The 26630-nt window shown below is 39.3% G+C and overlaps 1 protein-coding gene across 1 annotated transcript in view; it reads right to left on the bottom strand.

Annotated features, from left to right (window-relative positions):
- The window catches only part of abca3b (ATP-binding cassette, sub-family A (ABC1), member 3b), a 56634-nt gene extending 30825 nt beyond the window's left edge, over positions 1-25809 (bottom strand). Inside the window, exons 1-8 of the mRNA XM_052131378.1 lie at positions 25610-25809; positions 24052-24121; positions 18179-18440; positions 10318-10445; positions 6995-7160; positions 4305-4564; positions 3686-3802; positions 3479-3599 (exon numbers count right to left, since the gene is read on the bottom strand). Of these exons, the coding sequence (XP_051987338.1) occupies positions 3479-3599; positions 3686-3802; positions 4305-4564; positions 6995-7160; positions 10318-10445; positions 18179-18440; positions 24052-24114 (1117 nt within the window). The 5' untranslated portion in view covers positions 24115-24121; positions 25610-25809. The remainder of the gene's footprint in view (positions 1-3478; positions 3600-3685; positions 3803-4304; positions 4565-6994; positions 7161-10317; positions 10446-18178; positions 18441-24051; positions 24122-25609) is intronic.
- Positions 25810-26630: the final 821 nt, after the last annotated feature.

The following is a 26630-nucleotide window of genomic DNA, read 5'->3' as shown; positions in this document are numbered from 1 at the left end:
AATAGTGCCCGAGCGACAGGGAAATGTGACCAACACATTTGCAAGTAAAATGACCCATTCTCAAATCAGTAGCTATCATAATGAGTCACTTACAAACACAATACCACAGTAAAACTTCATGGATTGGGGGGGTTTGTACATGACGCATGTTCAATTTGCTATTCTTGCTTCCCATCAGGAGTGAACTCTTAAAGTTGCCACGTAGCTCAATAACAGGTATGTGGAGGTCCACACAAGCACCCATCAAAAGTCCAAAATCACTAAAAGGGTCACTTTTCTTGTGAGGCCATTATAACAACCTAGAGGTTTTCTCTACAGGCGGTTAACTGCCTTCATGCACGGGCATGTGTGGTAATTGAAGGTTTTTGTCTGGATGAGAAGAGAAAGAGGTACAGCAGGTTAGGGACAATGGAGAACTGATTCTCAAAAGCTTTGTGAGAGTGGCATTGCAAGGGAGCATATGAAGGAAATAATCAGGAGAGAGAACATGTTATTTTGTCTTTGTTGCTCACTGAAAAAACCTGATGAAACAGCTGTATGAGTGTGCACGGATCAGGACTATAAGAAACAATTTGTGGTCATTACAGAAAGTAAAGCGCGTAATGATACTGGAGCATTATACTGGCGTTTTGCAGCTTAACGACATAAATGCCGGTCCATACTGCAGATTATTCTGGACAAGAACCCAGTGTAGACAATTTCACAAAGTTAACTACGAAAACAATATGAAAATATTCAGTTGTTCTGAATCTGCCGGCAGGTCATCCCTGTCTACCTGGATGAAGGAGGGGACAAGGGAAGGGAAACAAAAAAAAAAGGTGTGGCACCTACATGCCATAACGGTGATAGTGCCAAATGAACAAAATTATTGTGCCACTCCTCCACCCTCTAATGGACGACAGCTGCACTTCCCCGGACGGATCGGAGGCACGCCCCGCCACGTTTTTGGTGGACAGTAGGGGTCTCCACCACCCCTGGCAGCGCTAACCACTCCAGGCGGTTGGTTGGGAGCCCCACCTTCATGGTCGGTGGCCATTCGTCCGCTTCCAGGCGGCCGGGCTCCTCCGGATGGATCGGAGGCAGTCCTCTGGCCCCTGGCAGACGGTACGCCCCGCCGCGTTTTTGGTGGACGGTAGGGGTCTCCCCCGCCCCTGGCAATGCTAACCGCTCCAGGCGGTTGGTTGGGAGCCTCACCTTCATGGTCGGTGGCCATTCGTCCGCTTCCAGGCGGCCGGGCTCCTCCGGATGGATCGGAGGCAATCCTCTGGCCCCTGGCAGACGGTACGCCCCGCCGCGTTTTTGGTGGACAGTAGGGGTCTCCCCCGCCCCTGGCAATGCTAACCGCTCCAGGCGGTTGGTTGGGAGCCTCACCTTCATGGTCGGTGGCCATTCGTCCGCTTCCAGGCGGCCGGGCTCCTCCGGATGGATCGGAGGCAGTCCTCTGGCCCCTGGCAGACGGTACGCCCCGCCGCGTTTTTGGTGGACGGTAGGGGTCTCTCCCGCCCCTGGCAATGCTAACCGCTCCAGGCGGTTGGTTGGGAGCCTCACCTTCATGGTCGGTGGCCATTCGTCCGCTTCGAGGCGGCCAGGCTCCTCCGGATGGATCGGAGGCAGTCCTCTGGCCCCTGGCGGACGGTACGTCCCGCCGCATTTTTGGTGGATGGTAGGGGTCTTCCCCGCCCCTGGCAGCGCTAACCGCTCCAGGCGGTTGGTTGGGAGCCCCACCTTTGTGGTCGGTGGCCATTCGTCTGCTTCCAGGCGGCCGGGCTCCTCAGTCCTCCAGCGAGTGGCCGCAGCTGCTCCTTTGGGGTGGATGGTAGCGGCAAGAACTCCACTACGGCACATCCATCCTCCTTTCCGAATTTCGGCACCAGTGTAAAGGGATTAAGGGAAAGTAGGAGGTGAGAACCGGCTTGACAATATAAATCATATTTTAATAAGAAACTTAAACACACAAAGGTGTCGGACAGCTGTCCATAAATCTCTCTCTCTCTTTCGTACTGCCGTCTTTGGTCGGCCTTTATCCCTCTCTTAGGGAACGGGTGTCCGGAATCACGACCCGGCCCCGACCTCCACCCTGCCAGAATTAATCATCCAAGTAAAATGTTTTGATTCTGTACATTTGATGAATAACAGACTTTAAATAACAGTGATTAGCCAATCAGAATCACATTTCAACGTATTTGGGGTTGTCAGATATCAAGAGGAAATCCCCCAATCAGATATCTGCAGCTGCACAGTTTGGAAATATTCTGCCAGTGCTATGCTTTATTATTTGTGCAATCTGGCAACCATGAGCGTGTAATCGCTCTCTAGTGCAAAAAGGTGCCAATGTTTTCAAACAGGTTTATAGGAGATTAGCTATGGGCTGGCGTGTCAATCCCAGTGCTCACATGAAACTTGCATCAATGAAGGTAATGGGCTTTACACTGAAGTCCTGCAACATTTAAATAGCAAAACTGAAAATCGTACTTTTAAAGTGCATGTTGACGTACTAATTGGCTCAATAAAAACTCTGATTATCTTTCTTAGACAACGTCATCAACATGGCAAACACGGGCAAATTCATTGATCTTCAAAAACCTTCATTTTATGAACCCTGTGTCTTGTAAAACAGCTTTGTTTTCAAGCGGGCTGATAATAAACAGTGTGCACAGTAAAAGTTACTAATAAACAGTAACTCTCGGGGATGTGTTAAGATCCAATCATTTTGGTTGAGGGTTCAGAACTTTATGTGTGACCTAGTGGGCACTCAGTTTTTATTTTGCCCCAGAATGTGTATTTTGGGCGATGGGGCGGACCTGAATATGGGTGATGCATATATGGAGAGCTAGGTGCTGACCGGCGTGATGATTGGCAGGCGGGTAATCCTCAGGGGATGGAGGTCGACTGATGCGCTCTCATTTCGTGAGTGGTGCGCAGAGTTGGGCAGGGTAGCGGCGTTTGAGGAGATGGCATGTAGAAGGCTAGGCAACCTCGATATGTACATCAGGAAATGGGGCAGCTATTTAGCCTTTTTGGAAGACTCTCGGGGAGGGGCATTTATGTTTCTTTTGTCTATTTGTGAGTCTTTGTCAGTTGACACCTGGGATGCTTGTTTGTGTCGCATGGGGGGTAATGTTCGGAGGGGAAAGTTGTGATTTCATGTGGTTTGATTTTGCATTAGCTTTCTTTTAGTTAGCTTAAAATTATGACGAAGTGAACTGACGTTTCAGTTCTGCAAATGGTGATATTTCGTGCACACCCCTGTGACCTAGGGGACCTCGGCTAGTTGAAGACAGTTAAAAATAATGGATGTGGTTTTGACAAGGCGCTCCTTATTTATTTTCCTTAGCGAGCACATTTTTAATCGATTTGCTCATCTAGGGTGCTATATTTTGTTCAGCTCTTCCACTGTATAAACGGCATTATGCTATAAAGACACTCGGCTCTGTTACAAGAGGAAATAATACTCTGATGGAGTAGATCTGGAACTCACCTCTGGAGAAGAACACGCTGATCATGAAGCTGAAGTTGATGGTGGACACAGCAAACAACAGCAGGAAGACAAACACCAGTGTGGGGTCACTGTACGTCAAAACCGCTCCGTTGGGACTCACCTGTTCACACAAAAAAACACTTATTGTTTTATTTGCATAACTAGTATTTTATGCCACACTTCTGAAAAACAAACAGTTTATTTTACCTTGATGCAGAAGAGGAGAGTGACAAAGAAGATGGAGATGGAGAGGAAGATGGAAAACATGAGGAACCAGGCACTCCAGTGAAGCCAGTTACTAAGACCCATCATCCGCATGTACTCCTGAAATATACACAAGACAAAGCCATATTTAACTCTGCAGTAAACTTTATATAATTCAGTTTTGAGTGACTATTTTCCACTATTTTTAAGGGGCTGTTCAAACCAAATGTGTAGCAAAAAGCTAGAAGTAGTGGCACTACTGTGAGACGCGGTGCAATGGTCATAAACATCCGTAACGCTTGCTTACTTATTAAAACAATAGGAAAATATGGCTCACAGAAGCAAAACTGCGTTCAGTGTGAACAGCCCCTTAGATTTCTATATGTTAACCTCTGTTATGGTTGCCTAACCTCTAAAGCGCTTGAATTATGTGAACAACTTCAACCTCTGCTTTTTTAGGCATTTTAAAACATGACAGCTCCAGTCACCATTGACTGTCATTATATGGAAAAGACCTGCTTGAATATTCTTCAAAAGTGCTCCAATCAAAACAGGAGAATAAACAATGACCGAAGTGCCATTTTTGGCTGATCTATCCCTTTAACGTTGATCTAATATTGACCTTTAGTTTCCTCTCCTTCTCCTGTACCACAGCGCGGATGATGTTCAGAGACGTGTAGGTGAAGCTGAGCACGAGCATAAGGGGCAGCTGGTTCTGGATGGCCAGGATGAAGACGTCATAGATGAACGCTGGGTATGGGAAACGGGACAGACGCACTTGGGTTTGTTTGAAGAGGGCCGATGCTGCCGTGCTGTTATATGCCTTCATGATGCCTCTGTCCACCGCGTGCTGCACCAGCAGGAAACCCTCGCGGAAATATCCTGTTCAGAAATATGAGAAAAAAAATTACAGTGATTTTATAACAAAATATCAGAGCAACCGTCCATATTGAGCATTTCAAATCAGTCACTTCTGGGGTTCCATTTCGGTCAGGGCTGGACTGCTAATCTGGCATACCGGGATTTTTCCCAGTGGGCCGACGCACTTTGGGGCCGATCAGGGACGGACTGGCCATTGGGAGAACGCGCGAATGAGCTAAAATGATATGCAGAACAGACCACAAAGCGTTGCCGCGATATGTAGAAAAGGACAGCGAACATACCCCCCTCCGGGTAAAATCCCGGGCCTATTTCTCTTCCCAGTCTAGCCCTTATTTCGGTTAGGATGCTGCCTCATAAGCCGTACACAACAAATGCATTTTTGCACTAAAAAAAGCTTGACGTAGCACCACGAAAAGAGCACGAATATAACTTTTTCTTAAAGTTCTTTGCACGAGACACTGAAAAACAGTGAAACAATGTTTAAAGATGTCTGTCTAACGCAAGTTTACATAGAAATGTTCATGCTTACACGTTTAATGGTCAAACCAATATATTGGTCTTTGGAGAATATAATACTTGCGGTGTAGTTTTGCGCTTTCACAACTAAAACGCAATTAAATGTAGATCAAAGGAGTCACGGAAGCAGAGATCATGCCATAATCTGTTGTGCCGTTCCAAAAATAGAGTTTGACTCATCAAAGATGATTCCCACTCTGCAAGAGCAAACAAGATCGATGCTGAGTTTAACGTTAACACAGGGCTGATGATTAATAACAGAATCACTGAAGGCGGTTCGATGCTGCTGGCAGCACCGTGGGCCGTCGGACGGAGGGAACGCCAACTAATCCAACTCACATCTTAATCAATAGCTATCACTGTCATGGGAACCCTCGAGGACAGGAAGAGATCGTTAAGGAAGCAGAAGTGAGTGAACAGGCCAGTTTTATCTTGTTTGCTCTGTGAGAGGTAACCAAAAGCAGGCAAATATATAAGTCAACATGCAGGTCTAAATGAAAGAAGGTTTTAATGCAATAGTGCAATAGTGTGAGCTTAAAACTCCACGAAAACAAAAACTGACTCCACACAAAGTACGTTTTTAATCATTGAGTCTCTGTCTGCTAGTTTGAACGCAATCTACATTTAGAAGTTGACAAGAAAAGGGTGCGTTCACACAAACACTTTTGGTGCGCTGACGGAGTTTGGTTTGTTTTGTTTGGCGCTTTCCGAACTTGTGTGCAAGTGATGATCGGTTTTAACAATGTTTTTAACTGATATTTATACTATTCGTTTCAATCGGTTATCAGTCTTTTGCCATCAAGTTTACCGATAAATGACAGCATCGAAGACGCTATTACACAACTGAGCGTTCAACAAAAAACAGTGGTGTTCACAAGTTTTAAATAATCCTCCCGTGCAAAACTCGCAACATTACATTACATTAACATATACTGCAGGGCTGGACTGGGAAGTGAAATCGGCCCGGGATTTTACCTTCGCTATCCTTTTCTGCATAACGCAGCAGCGTTTTGTGGTCCGTTCTGCATAACGCGGCGGCTCATTTTGGCTTATCGCGGACCATTCGGCCCATTTAGCGGCCGACCCACCAGCCCGCTCGGTTCTCCCGATGGCCAGTCCGCCCCTGATCGGCCCAAAAGTGCGTCGGCCCACCGGGAAAATGTCCGGTATGCCAGATTACCATGTATTGGTATATAGAAACGTTAGAAAGTCAGCCTTTTTTAATAACTAAAAAAACTGTTGCTTCATAGATATTAATCATCTAATTATCTTCCTGAAAATGAAAATACATTGTGAACATTCAGAATTTTATTGCATTAACGGCGTTAACCCGTGTTATAATTGCCCCGGCTAGTTGGTAGTGACAGACTAAACTAGCGGTTTAAAGCTGCTAATGAATCGTTAACGCGGTGATCGTGGTGGCAGAAAGCTTATTCTGGATGGATACTCACTGTAGGTAAAAGATCCTTTAATTTCCATAGTGCAAAAAACATTAATAGAACAATTATAAGATAGTGGTTCTGCGTATCGTTTATTGGACATATAAACAAACAAAATCGAAATCATCAGTTGTAATAAAACAGTATTGGTGGATTATATCACTGAACTACACTTGAGTCCACAATCAAACTCCGTTTCGGGCCGAGCAATCGAACCAATGTATCAACAGCACAAACGTTTAACAGATATATGCAGTTTAAAGCATGTACAGTTTGTCTCCTAAAATACTCAGTTATGATATGTCCCACCTTTTCCCGTTTCAACAGAACATACGCCAACACAGGAAAGAAAATTGCATTTGTGAAACCATTTTACAGGGTTTTTCACTTGACACCAATGAGTTCTGTATTATACTGGGTTTATTTATAGATGCGTTCACCTAATATTTCCCACAATGCATCAGTTTGGACTCACCTGGCGTGCCGCCGTGTGACCTGTATTGTTCTCGCGGTCCGGGAAGCTGGAAGAGGGGGAACAGGCTGAAGGTGTGCCAGTTTAGATCGTTGTTTGGATTAAACGCAAATTTTTCGCTCCCTGGTGCGTTTCGGGGGCTGTACGTGAAGCGCAGATGATAGCCGACCTGACAACATATGAGAAGAAGAGTTATTTAGCACATTGTTTTATCCAAAGTAACATGGATTACAGTTATTATACTGATGCTTTGTGTCTTAATCAACGTCACAATGGAGAAAATTCATGGTTTGTACCGTGCAGGGTTTGAACAGCCCCTTACTACTACGGTTAGCATGCGATATTTAATAGGGCATCCAATCAGATTTCCCGAAGGAGGAAGAAAAGGAATGAAATGCAATGATTCGATAGTCTTCACTGTATGATTAAAAATGCATTAATATGTTTTAAAGCAACTAAAGTTATTTAACCATAAGCATTAAGTGGTTCAACAGTGCACAAGATATGGTAGAGATTAGCTACATCTTCTCTTCATCCACACCTCGTAAGTGACGCTGAGACAGGACCAGCACTGGAGTCAACGGAAACCCATTAAAACTCTTCGTGAAGGACTCACAGCCCAAACGTTCATCAAGAGAGATGATTCACTCGTCCATAGGAGAATGAAAAACCAGAGCAGGCCTCGACTCACCATTAGGCACATGGAGAACCCTTTGAAAGCATATGACTAAAATAGCTTCAAGTATGAGGAAGAGTAGTTGATAAACACACTAGCAGGCGGCGGGAGACATTAACATTGTTTGTGGGTATTGGCAGGAGTGCTAAAGACCCGCCGCTACTTTCAGCTAGATTCAATTGCATGTTCTGGTTCTGTGGAAAACAGTTTTAATTGTTGACAAACCTTCAGCAAAGAACAGTTTCTTCCATAATAGCTGATGCATTTACTGGTTATAATAATGAATGGCTTGTAAATGGGTGGATATAATGAAAACGGTGATATTTCATCCAAAAATAATATTTTTTTTTGCATTGTAACATTTTAAGATTCTCATTACTTTGATGCAAAACACTGCAAAAACAATAAATAAAAAATAAACCAGTTAAAATGATTACTTCACCAGAATATTGTCTTGTTTACCAATATATACAGTATATCTACATATACAAGCAAAGAGTGGTGGTGGCATAGTGGACTAAAGCACATAACTGGTAATCAGAAGGTTGCTGGTTCGATCCCCACAGCCACCAACATAGTGTCCTTGAGCAAGTCACTTAACTCCAGGTTGCTCCGAGGGGATTGTCCCTGTAATAAGTGCACTGTTAGTCACTTTGGATAAAAGCATCTGCCAAATGTAAATGTTTTTGGAAGTATGGTTGCCAAGGTGGGCCAAGCTCATGATCGGGTGGGCCAGGCCCCCCCAGGTCCCGCTGGGGAGCCGTGTCTGTCAATCGATTAAAAATGTAAATCAAATGAGTTACACGATACGCTGATTAACTAGTCAAATTAATTGTACATATAAATATTTGCACCTCAAATAACAATATTCAACATATGACGATTAAATAAATCTAAATAGTTACATTTAAACATTATAAATATATTTTAAAGATAATAATTCAGATAATTAAAATGCATTACATTATTGTGGCACACGACTAAAGCATTGATAATACGACACAAAAATTGGCATTAGAATCCACTAAATAGTTTATTCCCATTTTATCGAGAAATAGCCAGTCATTGGCCTACAGTCCACAGCAATCCATTTTACAATTGAATTCATCAATCAGTCCGAGATGAGGCCTTCTTAAAGGTGCTATATGTCATATTTTTCAGCACTAAATCATAAAATGACCATAATGTGTCGTTAGAGAATAAGGGAATATGCAAAGTTGAAATACTGGCTTCTCCTGGCCGGAATTTCTGCATGTGTTTTGGCCTGTGTGATCCCGACCACTGCCCACTCACCAATAGTATTTTGACACCGGCGAGTTGCATTTGTACCGGCGAGACTTAGTGCACTTATTACAGGGACAATCCCCCCGGAACAACCTGGAGTTAAGTGCCTTGCTCAAGGACACAATGTTGGTGGCTGTGGGGATCAAACCAGCAACCTTCTGATTAACAGTTATGTGCATTAGCCCAATACACCACCACCACTCCATTTACGAACCGGATCAGAGATAACACCCGACCTAAAAAGCCTCGCCAGCCATCTAAAAACCACCATGACCAGAGGCGTAGTAAAGCAATGATAAATATTGGAGATGCCTTTGGAAGATGGAGACAGCTTAAAGTCCAGAAATCCTTTCAAACGGATGCTGAGTTGCCTCATTCTGGCAACCCGCGTGAGCTTCGAGTCTGGGGCGGGGCAGACAACTCTCCAATATTTTGAATTTGGACTGAGGTACCCATTTCAAACACTTGTTGTCAATCTTACATATAGCACCTTTAAGGATACGTAAATGTGCACATGCATCTGACGGACGCTTTTGATGCATCTCACTTTGGTTGCGCTGCATCATAATCGTACCATTTTTGCTCGCTGTGTCAATTTAAACCATTTGAAACTAAGAAAAACACATCTTGAGATCACCGCATTCGGAGTCGTGTTCCATCCAGCGGTGTTTGCACGAAAGAACGCATCCTCATTTTGTGCCATTGCTAGTGTCAAGCAAGCCTAGTGTGTTTGATCTCTGTATAACATTTACATTTACATTTATGCATTTGGCAGACGCTTTTATCCAAAGAGACTTACAGAGCACTTATTACAGGGACAATCCCCGGAGCAACCTGGAGTTAAGTGCCTTGCTCAAGGGCACAATGGTGGTGGCTGTGGGGATCGAACCAGCAACCTTCTGATTACCAGTTACGTGCTTTAGCCCACTATGCCACCACTCCAATTAAGATAAGATAAGATGAGATTAATAAGATGTGTGTTGTCTATACAGCTGGAGTTTTGCGGACTGCCCCCTGCAGAAAACAGGTGGTACTTCAAATGTGAATTTCTCAGATAGTAAAAATGTTCCATATTGCAGTTCGAGGGACATAATTAATTGCACTAATTTGTGTTTAAAGCATTGATTTTTTAAATAATTCAATCGAACTGAATACCTGCATTCAATCGACAGCCTTAAAAACATACAAATATGCACATTTCCTCATGCCATTCACCCAGATACCATCAAGTGCTCACACTGCAGTCGTACAGGCTGATCTGGGTGAACAAGTAAAGGTTGTTTACTTGGGGGCCAGTTTAAAGGAATTCGGTGTTAAAACAAAGGTCTGTCCCATCTTAAAGTTGACTGACGGGGCGATGACTCACCTGCAGAGGAAGAAGATCGTCATCATGTGTGAAAGAGTGCTCGAAGACAACAGCCGCCAAGATCTTCCCTGATTCAGGGTCTGTTTTCACAAACTTCTCAAACTGCTCCTCTGTTTCAAAGCCACGGACTGAAAGAGAAGGCAGACGCGGCTTAAGTGCCATATGAAGTTCATGCATATGGTCATCAGAAAGGTTTGCATCACCATTACTATTGCTCATTCTGATTTGAACAAACCCCTGACCCCAATTCATTCAAGAATTAGCATGTTAAGCATCATGACTTATGATGCAAATCATGCAGCTTTAAAAAGAGGTGAATTGGGGCAACGCACTAAAAACCACTCAGAACACCTTAGCAACCACTTGGCAATACCCTGGCAACCACTCATAACACCCCTAGAATCGTGATGGCGAGTTTTGCAAATGCAAACAACAATCATATGGTTGTTCAAATTGTTAAATGCAATCAGTTCAGTGCTAAGAAAGTCTTAAATGGATAACATCTGATTCAAACGAATTGAAATGTAACTATTTTTCCAATCAAACTATGCGACCATTACAAGAGCGGTGTGGACATTGACTTGCCATTTGACCACACCATTGATTTCACCGTTTGCCAGCCAACTGTAAAGATTGCATGTTAATGATTTAATGGCTGTTAGGTATTTTTTTCCATGACAAAATACTGTTAATATAAAAGCTAACAACAACAACAACAACAACAACAACAGTCAAAACCAGGAAAGATGAGGCTTTAAGTCCTAAATCCAATTAAATGACCGAAATGACAGTGCCGCCATCTCAACTCATGGAACACAAAAGTAGATATTTTCCGAAGCTCTTTTCCATTCAACTACATTTCACTGTGACCATATATGCCATTTGTGCATTTCCACCACGCTACAGTTCAAGAGCCAATTGTTAATTGTCCCTAAATTATCCAGCCAGTTTCCACCGGACCTAGGGGACTAAGGTGTAGACACAGAGCCTGTACAAGGGGCAGTCGGGTTAAATATCTAATATTGTGAGTTGGTTCAGCTGACCCACTTGGTCTTCTTTGGATTGAGCGGGTGAGTGTAGGAGGCCAGCCAGCGCGCTCATAGCCCCCCTCCCCTCACTTCATCTCGCCTAGTCTCGGGAGGTTTGTGTTGTACGGGTTTTAGTCCACTGTGACCATATATGCCATTTGTGCATTTCCACCACGCAACAGTTCAAGAGTCAATTGAGTTTGACTTCGAACCTGAAAAAATTGTGAAAAGTGCCAATTGAAGCATTGAATTTAGCTCCATTCTTTCATTTGTATTTTTAGCAGTGGATGAGTATTGTAACCAATCACAGGCATGTCCGATGCCTTCTGCTTTTAATTCATTCAGTATATAAGTTTGTTTTGTTTTACATGCTGCTAAGTGAGTCAATGTGAAGTTTGCCATTTAGGCACCGTTTTCTCTTGATTGATTGTGTAGCCCTGGGGCTTGCAAACTAGGGAGCTGCAAGTGGGTGCTAGGGGGACCGTCGAAAATTGCAAAAGAATATACGAATAAAAATGTTAAGAAAGAAAAACATATCAGTACGGTATCTTCTTTCCATAGACTGTCTGGAAACCATGAGATTAATCATGATTATTTTATTCTATTGGTCACCTTTACATTTTACACTGGGTGTTGTAAGATCATATTCTCTGTAAAGCTGCTTTGGAACAATATTTAATGTGAAAACATGAAATAATCCCATTTTAATTTAATAGAATATATTTTAGGAACGTGGGTCCTCGCAAGGGCACAATCAGAAGATTTGGGAGTCCTAGGCATCGAAAAGTTTGAAAACCACTGGTGTAGCCTACATCAAGTATATGGCATACAAACGTCCCAGACAAAATAAGTATTTTAATGTACTTTCTATTAATCTCAATTACAATATAAATGGAAATAATTGACAATTAATATTTTGTTGAAATGGTGCAGCGCTAATAACACTTACGTTTCGCTCTGTTACTCACTCAAAGTTATTATATGACTTCAAAAGATATTAAATATAAAGCTCAAGTGCACCTTTAAATGCTGGAATGAAAAGAATAATAAACGATAGTCGTAATAGCTCAATACTTTGATACTCGAGTACATTCAAAAGTACTTTTGTACTTAAGTAAATTTTTTAAAAAGTACTTTCACTGAAAAACTTTATTTCAAGATTAACGCATTTCAATTTCATAACAAATTCCCATCAAATTTAATTGAGTAATATTTAATAAATAAAAATATTTTCAATTTTGTTAAACATTACACAATTCTAGGGGCCTGGTCTCCTAAGCAACCAAATTGGCCCGGTTGCTAGGGAGGGTAGAGTCACATGGGGTAACCTTCCTCGTGGTCACTATAATGTGGCTCTCTCTCTCGTGGGGTACGTGGCGAGTTGTGCGTGGATGCCGCGGAGATTAGCGTGAAGCCTCCACACGCGGTATGTCTCCTTGGCAACACGCTCAACAAGCCACATGATAAGATGCGCGGATTGACGGTATCAGACGTGGAGGCAGCTGAGATTCATTCTTCACCACCCGGATTGAGGCGAGTCACTACGCCACCACGAAGACCATTGGGAATTGGGCGTGCCAAATTGGGGGGGGAAAGGGGAGAAAATTTAAAAAAATAAAACATATTACACAATTCTATTTAATAGAATTTTACTCAAGTACTTCATACACCACTGGTAAATAGTGATAACTTTGCAGTGTCGAGTATTCCTTAAACATGTACACATCTGTCCTCACATTACACGACTGTTTATTTTAAGACACCGTGTCTGCCTCTGTAAATTCACCTGTAGCTTAAACTGAGGAAATAGAAACAAGATGAGCTTGTTAAATAGGACAGAAAAACAACACTGTCTCCTGAAAGGTTTGGACTGCCCTCTCTAGAGGAGTGGCCTGTCATGATCTCCCTGTATTTGAGGATCAACATGCAAATCTAGGGTCACCACGAGTCGACTTTAAACCAGGAAGCATCTGTTGTAAATGTGCAATGCAAACACAACAGCGAGCAAGTGCTAAATGAAAGCCAATGATAGTGAACAAAGATTAACTGCAGCAGCTTATTTGATGTTGGAACTTTTCAGCCCAACTTTTGTTCATATCATTCAATATACGATATACATTTCATAACATTAATTAATAACATGTTTGTTAGACCTCAAGAATGAATTAAACATTACTCCACAGGGTAAGCTACCTTGTATATAAGGTGTGTGTGACCTCTTTCATTATCTTCAGCTGATGTTTGACTACACTGAAACACTTTATGACGTCTCACTGTCCAGCTCAGTAGTTGGAGATAAATGCACCATAAACTGGATTGCCAACCGGCAATAAACATCACATGTTCTTGCCTGTGACAACACTATGCATCAGTGTATATGTTCAGTCGACAGCTGTTGTATTGCATTGTCAGTGCAGTCTCGTTTGCTACACAACAACAATAATTAACCAGATAGCTAGCTAGTGGCTAGCGGCTACCGAGCCTGATTGGTTTCCTTGACAGCAGGGCTGCTTGCTAATACTTCCTAACAGGCTGATTTCATGTCTGTGATTCGGTTAGCTCGTAGTGTGCATTACTTTGCCGAACTGCTTGTGTTTTTAGTGACACATACCTGATCCGATCATCTTGTAGGCTAAATATAGAAAATTATTCAAAATGTTTATCATGCTATCGAAAACAGATTTTTTTTTTCTATATGGTTTTATCACCCAGACCTATTTTGGATCCCACAGTACATGCAATTTTTTGGTGCTGATTCATCTTGTTGTCTTCACCAAAACATCCCCAATCTTGTGATTTTAACTATTCCGAAAGACTCTTTGTATTCTGTTCCCCTTTTAATCTCTGTTCTCTCTCATCACGACGTTAACCACAACTAGCACTGATTCTGCCTTCAAGTCCTCTTAAAACGTTACTACTTACAAGCTCAGCTATTTTGGACTTCCACACAAATGCAAAAAGGTTTTTGGGTCATTTCAACTCAGACAGAGGTAGCCGGCTCAAAATGTGTGATAATGTGGTGAAAAATACAGAATTGATGGCAAAAGTCTTATTAAATGTCATGGATCAATATTAACTAAATAATCGCTTATTTTGTAAAGGGAGGTCAAAATGACAATTTACGCCTATGATTGTGGAGCAAAACTAAAGGTAAACAAATAACCTTGGAAAGGTGCCAAGATCATTATAGGTAGGTATATTACTAAAACCAGTAAACTTCAGCACCCCTTGTTGCATTATACACCAATGATGACCAATGGTCCAAAAATAGGGGGGACGACTTTGTATTATTTTTTCTAAAGTTGGAATGTCTCTTTCCTAGCGTTTTGTCCCAGGTAGGTGCAGGGTACGCTATAGTCCGCATATATATATATATATATATATATATTTATTTATTTTTGAGTGGGGGACTCTCACTCACATGGGGCAATTTAAAGTCTCCAATTCACTTAATTCACTTTTTGGACTTGTGGGGGAAACCGGAGAACCCAGAGGAAACCCACCCAAACAAAGGGAGAACATGCACTAGTTGCGCCGGGACTTGAACCCAGGACCTTCTTTCTGTGAGGCGACAGTGCTAGCCACTGAGCCACCTAAAACCACCTGATGCTAATTTTATAGGCCCTACATGCTTAAATCCCAGAGATATGTGGCTCTCAATGTGGCTCCATGTGTAACGTGCTACATTTCACTCATTTTCGATGCCAAATATGGATTTTTGCTGATGATGTTTCAGCCGGATCGCACTCGTAAAATAGAGAGTTCAAATGTAACTCATTTCCTGACATGCTGTAATTTTTCAGAGAAATTCTGCATTACTCTGAAACTTCCTCTTCCCAGTTATCCAAAAAGACTGAGTGCAACATCACAAATCACTTGACTTCTCATTATGTCGGAGATCAAAAACAAAACAGCCACTGCAGACACTTTTAAACTAGCATGTTCAATCAGTGATTTAATCCTGACAGGATATCATTATCAGCTGATAACGGATCTCATCTGTTCAGATCCAAGAGGACACAAACCGGGTCGGGCATGAGTCACATCATCACAACAGAGCAGAGAAACATTCATTATCTGAATCACCATTGGCATATGCCCCTTAACCACGGGACTTTTATAGCAGCTCATAAAAACATAAACACCAAGAGAATTCAAGGGACAGGTAGAAGATATTTATGTCTGGAAAACTTGGCAAGATGTTTATAGGAAGGTCACGACAGAGCCATTCATTCATTAAACTACTGGGAAACTCCTCGTACAAATATTGTGGAGATGACAGCATCATCAACATAAAGTGGCAGGAACAAACCTCAGTTCACAAGGGGGCGATAGAGATACCTTCAAATGTCTGCCTCGTTAAACTGGATGTGTTATTATTCTGGCTATTATTAAGTTGCTATAAATATACTGACTTTAACATACTTGCTCAACAATAATCTCTTCAAACTGTTGCTCCGCCATGAGAGTAGTTGACTTGAAAGAAAACTCACCATAGAAGTGGAAAGTGCACACTAATATCCGCTACAGCGCCGCTTATGGCAACAGTGTGAATGCAACACGGACTTGTGTTATGAATTGCAGCATGTTTTTAAGATGCCATGTCAAGTTAAAAGAACCTGAGACACCTGCAATCTGATCCATTGTGGTGTTCGGTCTGACAGCCCCTGACCTTACCCCCTGGTTACAGCAAATGTGTTCTCGCGAGAGTTTCACAAGAACGAGGATTACTATTCAGCCGTTACTAAATAGTCAGTTTAGTAATAGTCAGAAACAATATTAAAAAAAAAACGAAGTAACATACAAAAACATGAAACAAAGAAAACAACTAAACACAAAACAAAACAAAAAACTAAACAAAAAACTAAAACTAAAACTAAACAAAAACACTAAACAAAAACACAAAACTAAACCAAAAACTAAACACAAAACAAAACTAAACACTAAACAAAAAACTAAACAAAAACTAAAACTAAACACTAAACAAAAAACTAAACAAAAACTAAAACTAAACACTAAACAAAAACACAAAACAAAACAAAAAACTAAATGAAAAACTAAACACTAAACAAAAACTAAAACTAAACACTAAACAAAAACTAAAACAAACTAAAACTAAACACTAAGCAAAAACACAAAACAAAACGAAAAACTAAAACTAAACACTAAACAAAAACTAAACACTAAACAAAAACTAAAACTAAACACTAAACAAAAACACAAAACAAAACGAAAAACTAAAACTAAACACTAAACAAAAACTAAAAACAAACTAAAACTAAACAAAAACACAAAACAAAACTAAAAACTAAAACTAAACACTAAAAACAAACTAAAACTAAAACTAAACAAAAACTAAAAACAAACTAAAACTAAACAAAAACACAAAACAAAACTAAAAACTAAAACTAAACACTAAAAACAAACTAAAACTAAACAAAAACACAAAACACAAAACAAAACAAAACAAAAAACTAAAACTAAACACTAAACAAAAACTAAAACTAAACACTAAACAAAAACTAAAACTAAAACTAAACAAAAACTAAAAACAAACTAAAACTAAACAAAAACACAAAACAAAACTAAAAACTAAAACTAAACACTAAACAAAAACTAAAACTAAACACTAAACAAAAACTAAAACTAAAACTAAAACACTAAACAAAAACTAAAACTAAACTAAACTAAACAAACTAAAACAACAAAACAACAAAACACAAAACAAAAAACTAAAACTAAACACTAAACAAAAACTAAAAACAAACTAAAACTAAACAAAAACACAAAACAAAACAAAAAACTAAAACTAAACACTAAACAAAAACTAAAAACAAACTAAAACTAAAACTAAACAAAAACACAAAACAAAACAAAAAACTAAAACACAAAACAAAACGAAAAACTAAAACTAAACACTAAACAAAAACTAAAACTAAACAAAAACACAAATCAAAACGAAAAACTAAAACTAAACACTAAAAACAAACTAAAACTAAACAAAAACACAAAACACAAAACAAAACAAAACAAAAAACTAAAACACAAAACAAAATGAAAAACTAAAACTAAACACTAAACAAAAACTAAAACTAAACACTAAACAAAAACTAAAACTAAAACTAAACACTAAACAAAAACTAAAAACAAACTAAAACTAAACAAAAACACAAAACAAAACAAAAAACTAAAACTAAACACTAAACAAAAACTAAAAACAAACTAAAACTAAAACTAAACAAAAACACAAAACAAAACAAAACAAAAAACTAAAACACAAAACAAAACGAAAAACTAAAACTAAACACTAAACAAAAACTAAAACTAAACAAAAACACAAATCAAAACGAAAAACTAAACAAAAACCTAAACCAAAAACTAAAACTAAACACTAAACAAAAACTAAAACTAAACAAAAACACAAATCAAAACGAAAAACTAAACAAAAACCTAAACCAAAAACTAAAACTAAACACCAAACAAAAAACATCTATGTGCAGCTTTAATCACTACTTTAATTCACATATAGTCTTGCTAAATGTTAAAGAACAAAAAAGTGCTCCCAGTCACACCGGCTATGATATAAGACAGAAATATACTGAATGTAAACTACTGAGGCGGCTGCCATTGGGTCTTCTTACATGACGTGCCAACTGTCAATTCACCGTGTTTTTTAACAGCATTTGGAGATTACAACTTCAATTTACGAGTTTTAAGAAGACGTGAACAATTTTGCACAAGTTCGAATCCTGTAATTACATTAATCCCAACATGACGTGAACACACCACTAATATGATTAGTTTAGAGTGCAGCGAAAATCAAAATCTCTTACCGGACTTGATGCATGACCTCAGGCTCTGCTGAACATCCTCAGCGATTCTCTGGACCACGCTGGCATTGCCAGGCACATAGGCCAGCTGCAGATCCAGGGAACGGGGGTAAAGCTTGTCCGACAGCTCGTTCACAGAGAAACTTTCGTAGTGCGTTATATTGGGGTTGATCGTGGATGACACATTCTGTCGCAGGACAATCAGGACGGCTGAGAAGAGCAAAGGTAGAGCGATCTCCACCAGAGTTACCAAGATCTGACGCTTCTGCAGACAAAGGAGATATGGTCCATGAGACGGAGGGTAATTTAGGTATATTCACTGACAAAACCCAAGTTGAGCATTTATACAAATTTTAACACAACCTTTAAAATGGTGTGATTTGACAGGAGTTAAAAGCTGAACCTTAAAGGGATAGTTCACCAAAAAATGAAAATTCAGACATTGTTTACTCACCTGTGTTGTTATAACCACACAAGACTTTTTATTTTTCTTAACACAAAGGGAGAAATACAATTAAAACAATTTTGTGCTCAGTGATGTGATTCAATGGCAGTTTATTGTGACCAGTTGAATACAGTCATTTATTAGACTTCTGAATTTTACTTTTGTATCCTTTTTTTTTGTTGTTGAAAAAACTTGAACCTTTTGCCTTTTTTCACAATTTCTCCCTTGTTAAGAAAAAGAAAGAAAACCATCTGGAATTACAGCAACACGGGGGTGAGTAAACAATGGCTACATTTTCAATTTTGGGGTGAACTATCACTTTAAGTGAGGCATTAGTTCAACTCAAGATGATAATTCTGTCATCATTTAAGGCTAGGGTATACTTCGTGTTTCCACCGACTATTCAGTCTCACGCAGTCGAGCATTGAGCCTTTCAAAGTACACTCATTTGACCATGAGCCCATACGGACGCGTTCAATACATCCTCACTACGACTGGTTTGGGCGAGCTAACCCTTTAATAACTGCCCAACAAAACTCTAAACAAACACAAAACAACAACAAAAAAGTACAAAACTTAAAAAATAAAAAACAAAAAGACAAAACTCTAAACAAATACAAACAACAACAAAAAACTACAAAACTTAAAAAACAAAAAGACAAAACTCTAAACAAACACAAACAACAACAAAAAACTACAAAACTTAAAAAACAAAAAGACAAAACTCTAAACACATACAAAACAAAACACAAACAACAACAAAAACTACAAAACATAAAATACAAAAAAACTAAACTAAACAAAAATACACTTAAAATAACAAAATACAAAACATTAAAACAACATAAAAAAAAAAAAGACAAAACAAAATGTTCTGCTTTTTTGTGTTTGGCCAAGGTTCGACATAACTGTTGGAGTTAAGCAATAAACAAAAATAATTATTTCATCTTTATAATTACAATTAATATATATATATATATGTTTTGTTTGTCTTGAGCCAAAGAATGCAACGATAGGCACTTGAGTGTGCGACAAACAGTTTAGGATTTATGGGCCAAAACGTAAACATGATCACTATAGCGCCACCTTGAGGCCAATCTTGCCGAAACGTTGATACGCTGCAGTACTCTGGGGGGCTACCGGCCCTCTCTACGACTTACGGTTTGGTCTGTACGATCAGTTTTAGGGCAGAATAATATCAAATAATAATAATAAACATCCTTACAATTACAATAGGTTTCTATTAAACCCCAAATCACAGTGGAATTGATGATTTTACAATTATTATACTTAAAATAAGCCTAATCTGGAAAGCAATGTTATTGTTTAAGTGTAAGCTTGTTTGCATTATGGTGAATGTCACACTGATTAATTTTAAGAGTCATGTTTCATTACACATGAGCCATATGTAAAAATAAATATGTAGGAACCCCAGACGGAGACTTCCGATCAATGAAGACCCGTGTTTAATGTCTCTGCTTTGACTTTGAGTTTCCTAGCAACAGCTGGGGCCGAACCGTGAGCAAACAGCCCTGTATCAGGAGGGATCTTGCAGCACTTTGATCGAGCTCAAATGATTGATTTGAAAGCTCATTTGAGATTGCTTTAACTTGTACATGATCCTACACAATACAGCAAACCTCCACAAGTGTACAGAGCAAATGTACAGCATAATGGGAGCGAGAAACAGATACGTACAGTCACGCAATGATAAACAGACCACTTTTTGTCTTTCCTTAGAAAAAAGACCTCAAATGTTATCTATGACGTCAAATACAGGAAGGCACACAAGAGTAATTTAATAGACCCAAAGTACCGCCAAGTTAAAATAAGGCGAACGTGGGTAATGATTACATTTGACACCAAATGCCTGAGTATTATACTGACAGCAAACCACAGAACATGTCCTTGTTTCTTTAAAGAGGGCAGGAGGGCTTTGCTTCAATGTCTAATTGTTTAAAGTCGACTGGCGTATGGATCGGTATCATGTTAGCTGGGTTTTTGAAATACCTTTACATATATCTTTTAATATGCTTAGTTCATCAAATCAGCTGCTTTTAAGGATTAATTCTGCCAATTATCTGAACAAACAGTTCTCGACAGCATTTGTGGCATAATGTTGATTACCACCAAAGAAGAGTTACAGTGAGGCACTTACAATGGAAGTAAATGGGGCCAAAAGGTTGAGCTGTACCGTATATATCGGGTTTGGCCGATTAATCGGTGCAGATAGTTGCTTTTTGGATCTATCGGTTATCTGAAAATATCTATGACAATAGTTGCTGATATTATTTTTTTTAATTCATCCTAGTGACTATATAGAAACATGCCCCTACATCACAAACACCATGTCTCAAAATCTGGGGAAATATGCATTTATCTACAAAATCCTTAATCTGATGAAAATACTGTATAGGCTATAAAAAAATACTTAAATAAAGAGCAATTTAGTCACACTCGTTGGTGTGTTTCGGTCTTGTTTGAAGTCCAGCATTAAGCACCAAATCGTAATTTTTTTTCTCAAAAAATGTTTTACTCATTTTGGACTCTTGTAGCCTCCATGTCTGTACCCGTCATAGTAATGATAGACTAAGAAAAATGTGTAACATCCCATCGATTAATCGGTTATCTGTCTTCTCCACCAGCTCAGTTATCCCATCAGCAAAATCCACAATCGGTCGAACTCTAGTTTAAATCCAGAAGTTTTACACAAGGTTATTAAGCGGTTAGTAAGTTACTAATGTTTACGAATCTGTCCCATTCACTTCCGCTGTAAACGCTTCACTGTAACCCAGATTTTTGCTTCATTAAATAAAAGATCAGACTAGGGCTGGGCGATAAAACGATATCAATATTTATCGCGATATATATATATATAACTCCACGATATCGAAGATAAGCTTTTGAGTAATTCTCAATATTTAGCCTGTGTTCTACATCTAGACATGCGTGTTGCTAAAAACACTAGCAGTTTGGCTTTCCTGTCGTATGTTTCCACTGGCGCGTGCTGAGCGAATGTGAGCGAGCGCTTTCAATTCCTTCCTATGGAAGCCGAGCGTCAAGCTCGCGAGGTGGATTGTAAAATTGACAGCGTGGCAAGCGGTTCCCTAGCGTTGGGAGCGGCTTTGTGTGGATTTCTTCCGCGTCAGTGGAAACGCAGTATCAGACTGTATGAAGTTGCTATTGCCCCGCTACGTTCCAGATCCCAGATTGTTTCCATCTTGACTGCAAGACATCATGACGACGGTTACGCCCTCTCATCGTCTCTAGTGAGCAGCGCGACAAAACAACTGAACCGGTTACATCATATCTGATCTTTCTGCGCTGCATTCTTGAATATTATTCTCTAGCACTGAAACACGCTTCACTGGTGCCCGGGCCGGACCCGCTTCCTCCACATGAGGTGCGTGTTTCCAGAGCGCCTTTAGACCGTAACTTTTTTTCTTTCTAAATGTAGTTTGATTAATCCGCATGTGCCAAGCCTTTAATAATAAACTAATAGATTTCAGTTCTAATTTTGTGAAATTATTCAGATGTCATCATCTCTGACAAGGATGAAAGACAAAACAATGACTAGTTTAGTCTTTCTCCCTTAAATGAAAATAGAGAAATGGTCCATTCAGACTTTTACATTTTCAAAAGTTTCTCTCTGGAGATACCCCTGAACCCCCATCACAAGGGCTTCTATACCCCCATACTTGGATATATATATATACACTGTCATTATGATTCAAACTGAACAGATCATCTTATAACATTCATATCCAACTGCACTCAGACGAGTCGAAATACGTTTTTTTAGTAATCAACATTATGTCACGAATGCGACTGAGCTCAACATTTCACACTGTGCATTTGTAAACCCAGGATTAATGTTCATATTTGGATATTCATGAGGTTAATAACATGAATTGGTCAAAGGACTAGGATGCAACCCGTTTTAATGCGTGTCTATGTGGACAAGGCGCCATGTAAATGGGGTTTGTTAACTTCTACAAAAACTCTTTTGCGGTCACGTTTATGCGACTGTTTGAAGTACATGAATATTTCATGTGGAACGCATTGTTTAGTTTATTATTGGTTGTCAAAAACTCACCGTGACATTTAGTCTTATTCTTCATACTGTACACATTTGGCAGCACAAATCATTCGGCTTCGAAAACAAATTGCCAAGCGTGGAGCGTTGCTTAACCCAGGATGAAGCATAGTGTGACGAGCTCTTGTCTGTTATTGCCCAATAATCCTTTTGACAGAATCTTACTCTATGATTATGTAATAAGGCCATAATAATGGACTCAGGCCTGTTACCACCTTGGGTGTGCTTTATTTTAAGACATCGTTCAGGGTTTTATCTCAAGACATTTTCAGTTTTTTGTCCCTAAAACGCTCGTGAGTGGAACTACTTTCTTCCGCCACGGATTCAGCGGCTTGCTTTGATTCAGTCAGAGCCTTCGTTGCTAGTTCAAAAACGTCCCTTTAGGACGAGCAACGGAGGATGAGCTGCTTTTATGCATAGGAGTAACAAGGTTGTGTGTGTGTGTAAGTAAGAGAGGGGGAGGGGTAGAATGGTGTTTCCACTTTAGCTATGTGAGGCTGATTAAGTCAAAATACATTGAAACAAAGTTTCACATATTAAAAGTTTTTTCAGATAATAGAAACTGTTGTAGTGATGAAGTCACAGGGGTGCGTTTATTTGTTGGTCTTATCTGTGTGTGTGTGTGTGTGTGTGTGTGTGTGTGTGTCTAGACAAGGACACTTTTCAACCAAAATTGTAATAAATGTAGGATATTATAGACATTGATTGAAGTTCTTAACTGATTTACTATAACCAATGTCTTTGTTTAAATGGTTATTTTGCTGTGGTAGCCTGTACGTGTGTGTGTGTGTGTGTGTGTGTGTGTGTGTGTGTGCGAGACGAGAGTGAGAGAGAAAGATAGAGAGAGAGAGAGAGAGAGAGAGAGACAGAAAGATAGAGAGAGAGAAAGATAGAGATAGAGAGAGAGAGAGAGAGAGAGAGAGAGAGAGAGAGAGAGAGGGGGCAAGGATGCTTTTCAATCGAAATTGAAATAAATGTAGGATATTATAGACATTGTTTGTAATTCCTATCCAATGTACTTAACCAAAGTCTTTGTTTATATGGTTATTTTGTTGTGGTAGCCTGTAGGGCTCTTTAAAATAACTGAAATAATTTGGCGAAGTGATTTGGAACTGTTATGCAGTCAAGACCTGGAACTACTTCATAGTCGGGAGTATATTTGAAAAATAACAGCACACCTTAGAATGTCCATCAGCCAATCAGAATCAAGCATTCAACAGACCCGTGGTATAAGACAGAATCAAATGTAACCATGAGTAAGTGCGTCATACAGATTTGAAACAAAATAAAAATATCATAACACACACTGTAGCGTTTGGATGAAGATATACGTACTTGCTGAACATAGTTTTTCCAGAGCAGCAATCCAAACTGTTGCCAAATGGCCATTTTCAACATACACAACCTGGAAGAGAAAGAAATAAACACCAGATCAGTGCAGAAGACTTCAAACTACTTAAAGGAAAATGATATCGGAGCTAATCCCGGAATTTTGAAGCAATTTTAAGTTTGTAAACAAACTGAGTGTTTCACATCCAGCCCACATACTCAGAGTATAAGACTGATATTACAAGCATTAAACAAGTTGCACAAACAAAATATTTGCCATTGTAGTTCTTATTATAGCAGTTTTCTTATCTGTGTGCCACACTGACAAGATCAAACACACATATGGATCAGTGCGGGGGAACCTAGTTAAACATTGTGTGAGCATCTGTGTTGAGTCAACAATGTCATGTCCAACACTTCAAACTCATCCAAGTGAGTTTAATGGATAATACAAAGATCCACAGACATTCATTTAGCAGACGCTTATCCAAAACAACCTAAAAATGAGAAATGCAATCTAAGTGATTCATATCGAATGAGGTCATTAAACGGTGGGCGTATTAAGTGTATATACAGAATTAACAAATGCTGTTTATAATAGTTTTAGATGGAGTATAGCATGCAACACCACAGGACATGTCAACTTTCCGAAAGTATTTAATGTCAACTACCATTACAATTAGGTGTCCCAATTATTCACCCTGAATTAAATCACAAGTAGCCTATTTTTATATGTAACAAATAATTTAATGAAAAGTGTCCAATTTAATTTGTATCTATTATACTTGATGCTCATTAAAGAAAGCTAATTATTATGTTGGTCTTACCGTTATTATCCCGATTGATAATTAAACACTCAAACTAAATCAGAATAAATTTTTTATTGAATAAACAAATACGCATTTTTTCTTACATTTTTTGTAATCTTAATCAAAATGAAATAAAACTATTTTCATTAAAAAGTTATATTCATTTAATTTAGTTAAAAATAAACTCAATTTTATGGAATTTTGCTACGATATTGAAACGTGTAAATCTAAAAAAACGTGTAAATCATTTTTTTAGTCTTTTTTTTATTATTTATTATTTGAGCGTACCCTTTAAGGCATGTTTAAAGGTCATTATTAACACAAAGCAGGATAAATATCACATACCTGGCAATGACATCATGTGGCTGTCTGTCTGAACTGATGTTATGTCATTACAGTAAGCTCATTTTATTTTATTTTTGTATCATATTCTTTGGAATTTAAGCACTTTATATGATCATTAAAATACACAGCTAAGTCCATTTCTAAATGGGATAGTACAAGCCTTAATGTAAGCCTTGTGCATTGTTTGTTTCTCTTTAATTTGCTTTCTCATCTCTATATGAAATGCATGGTAGTGCATTGTTTTGACTATTATGCATCTGTTTTCTCATATCTGATCAATGCACAGGCCTTTAGAACTGGATCAACAGCTTATTTATTAGCCCAAAACACAATATAAAACAAATGCACACTAAAATAAACAGAAACAAATACAAACTCTAGTAGCAGGTGTGAAAACAAACGTGTCTCACCTTACTCTCTTACTCTTGTCTGTCTCTCGTGCACAGGCCACTAATATCGTCTGTTTCAATCCGAGAGCATTGAATAAATGTTCGGGCTCCAGACTTGAATGTGCTCGGTCAGTACAAATGAGTCATAAGGACGATAATATTGATAAATAAAGACGATGACATTGCAGCGGAGCCGATCGGTGTAATCACGTGATGCTCCGCCAGCTGGGCGGTCGCTTGCGGTCACGTGACTGATGCCCCTGTTGTTGTGATCCGCGTAGGGAGCGCGGATGAGCGTTACGTCATTGCGCGTTCATTTATAAAAAATAATTATAATAAGTTTCCATTTATTTTATAAAACTAAAAAAATATATTTTCATGCAAAATACAAAAAGCTTCGAATTTATAATTCGTATGTAGGCTATAATAATTGTATACATTTTTAAATATTCATTATTTTAACAAAACTGAAGGGCCCCATCCACAACGAACGCGTTCCTCCGACGGTCGTGTACTGCTGTTTATTTTTTTATTTTTTTTGTTGCGTTTTTTAGAGGTTCAAGGTATATTCTGGGTTTAGTACAAGCTAAGCTTAGTCGACAGCATTTGTGGCACCATGTTAATTGCCACAAAAATACAGTTTGACTCATTCCTCCTTTTCTTAAAAAACAAAGAAAACAAACAAACAAGTCAGGGCCAATCTGTAAACTTTCAAATCAGTGGCGTAGCCGAGGGTGGGCCGGGACGGGCCCACCCATAATATTAGAGATTATTAGAGACTCATGCTACTCTCCACGATCCACACACAACTCACCACACGTCCCATTGAGAGCGAGAATCACTCATCACGACCAGGAGGAGGTTACCCCATGTGAATCTACCCTCCCTAGCAACTGGGCCAATTTGGTTGCTTAGGAGACCTGGCTGGAGTCACTCAGCACACCTGGATTCGAACTCGTGACTTCAGGGGTGGTTGTCAGCGTCAATACACGACATAGCGCAACCATGAAAAAACTTAAAAACAATGACTTGAACAACTTTA

This window comes from Xyrauchen texanus, chromosome 8 (genome assembly GCF_025860055.1).
Source record: "Xyrauchen texanus isolate HMW12.3.18 chromosome 8, RBS_HiC_50CHRs, whole genome shotgun sequence".
NCBI classification, from domain to species: domain Eukaryota; kingdom Metazoa; phylum Chordata; class Actinopteri; order Cypriniformes; family Catostomidae; genus Xyrauchen; species Xyrauchen texanus.
This window is presented reverse-complemented; position numbering and strand designations above follow the sequence as displayed.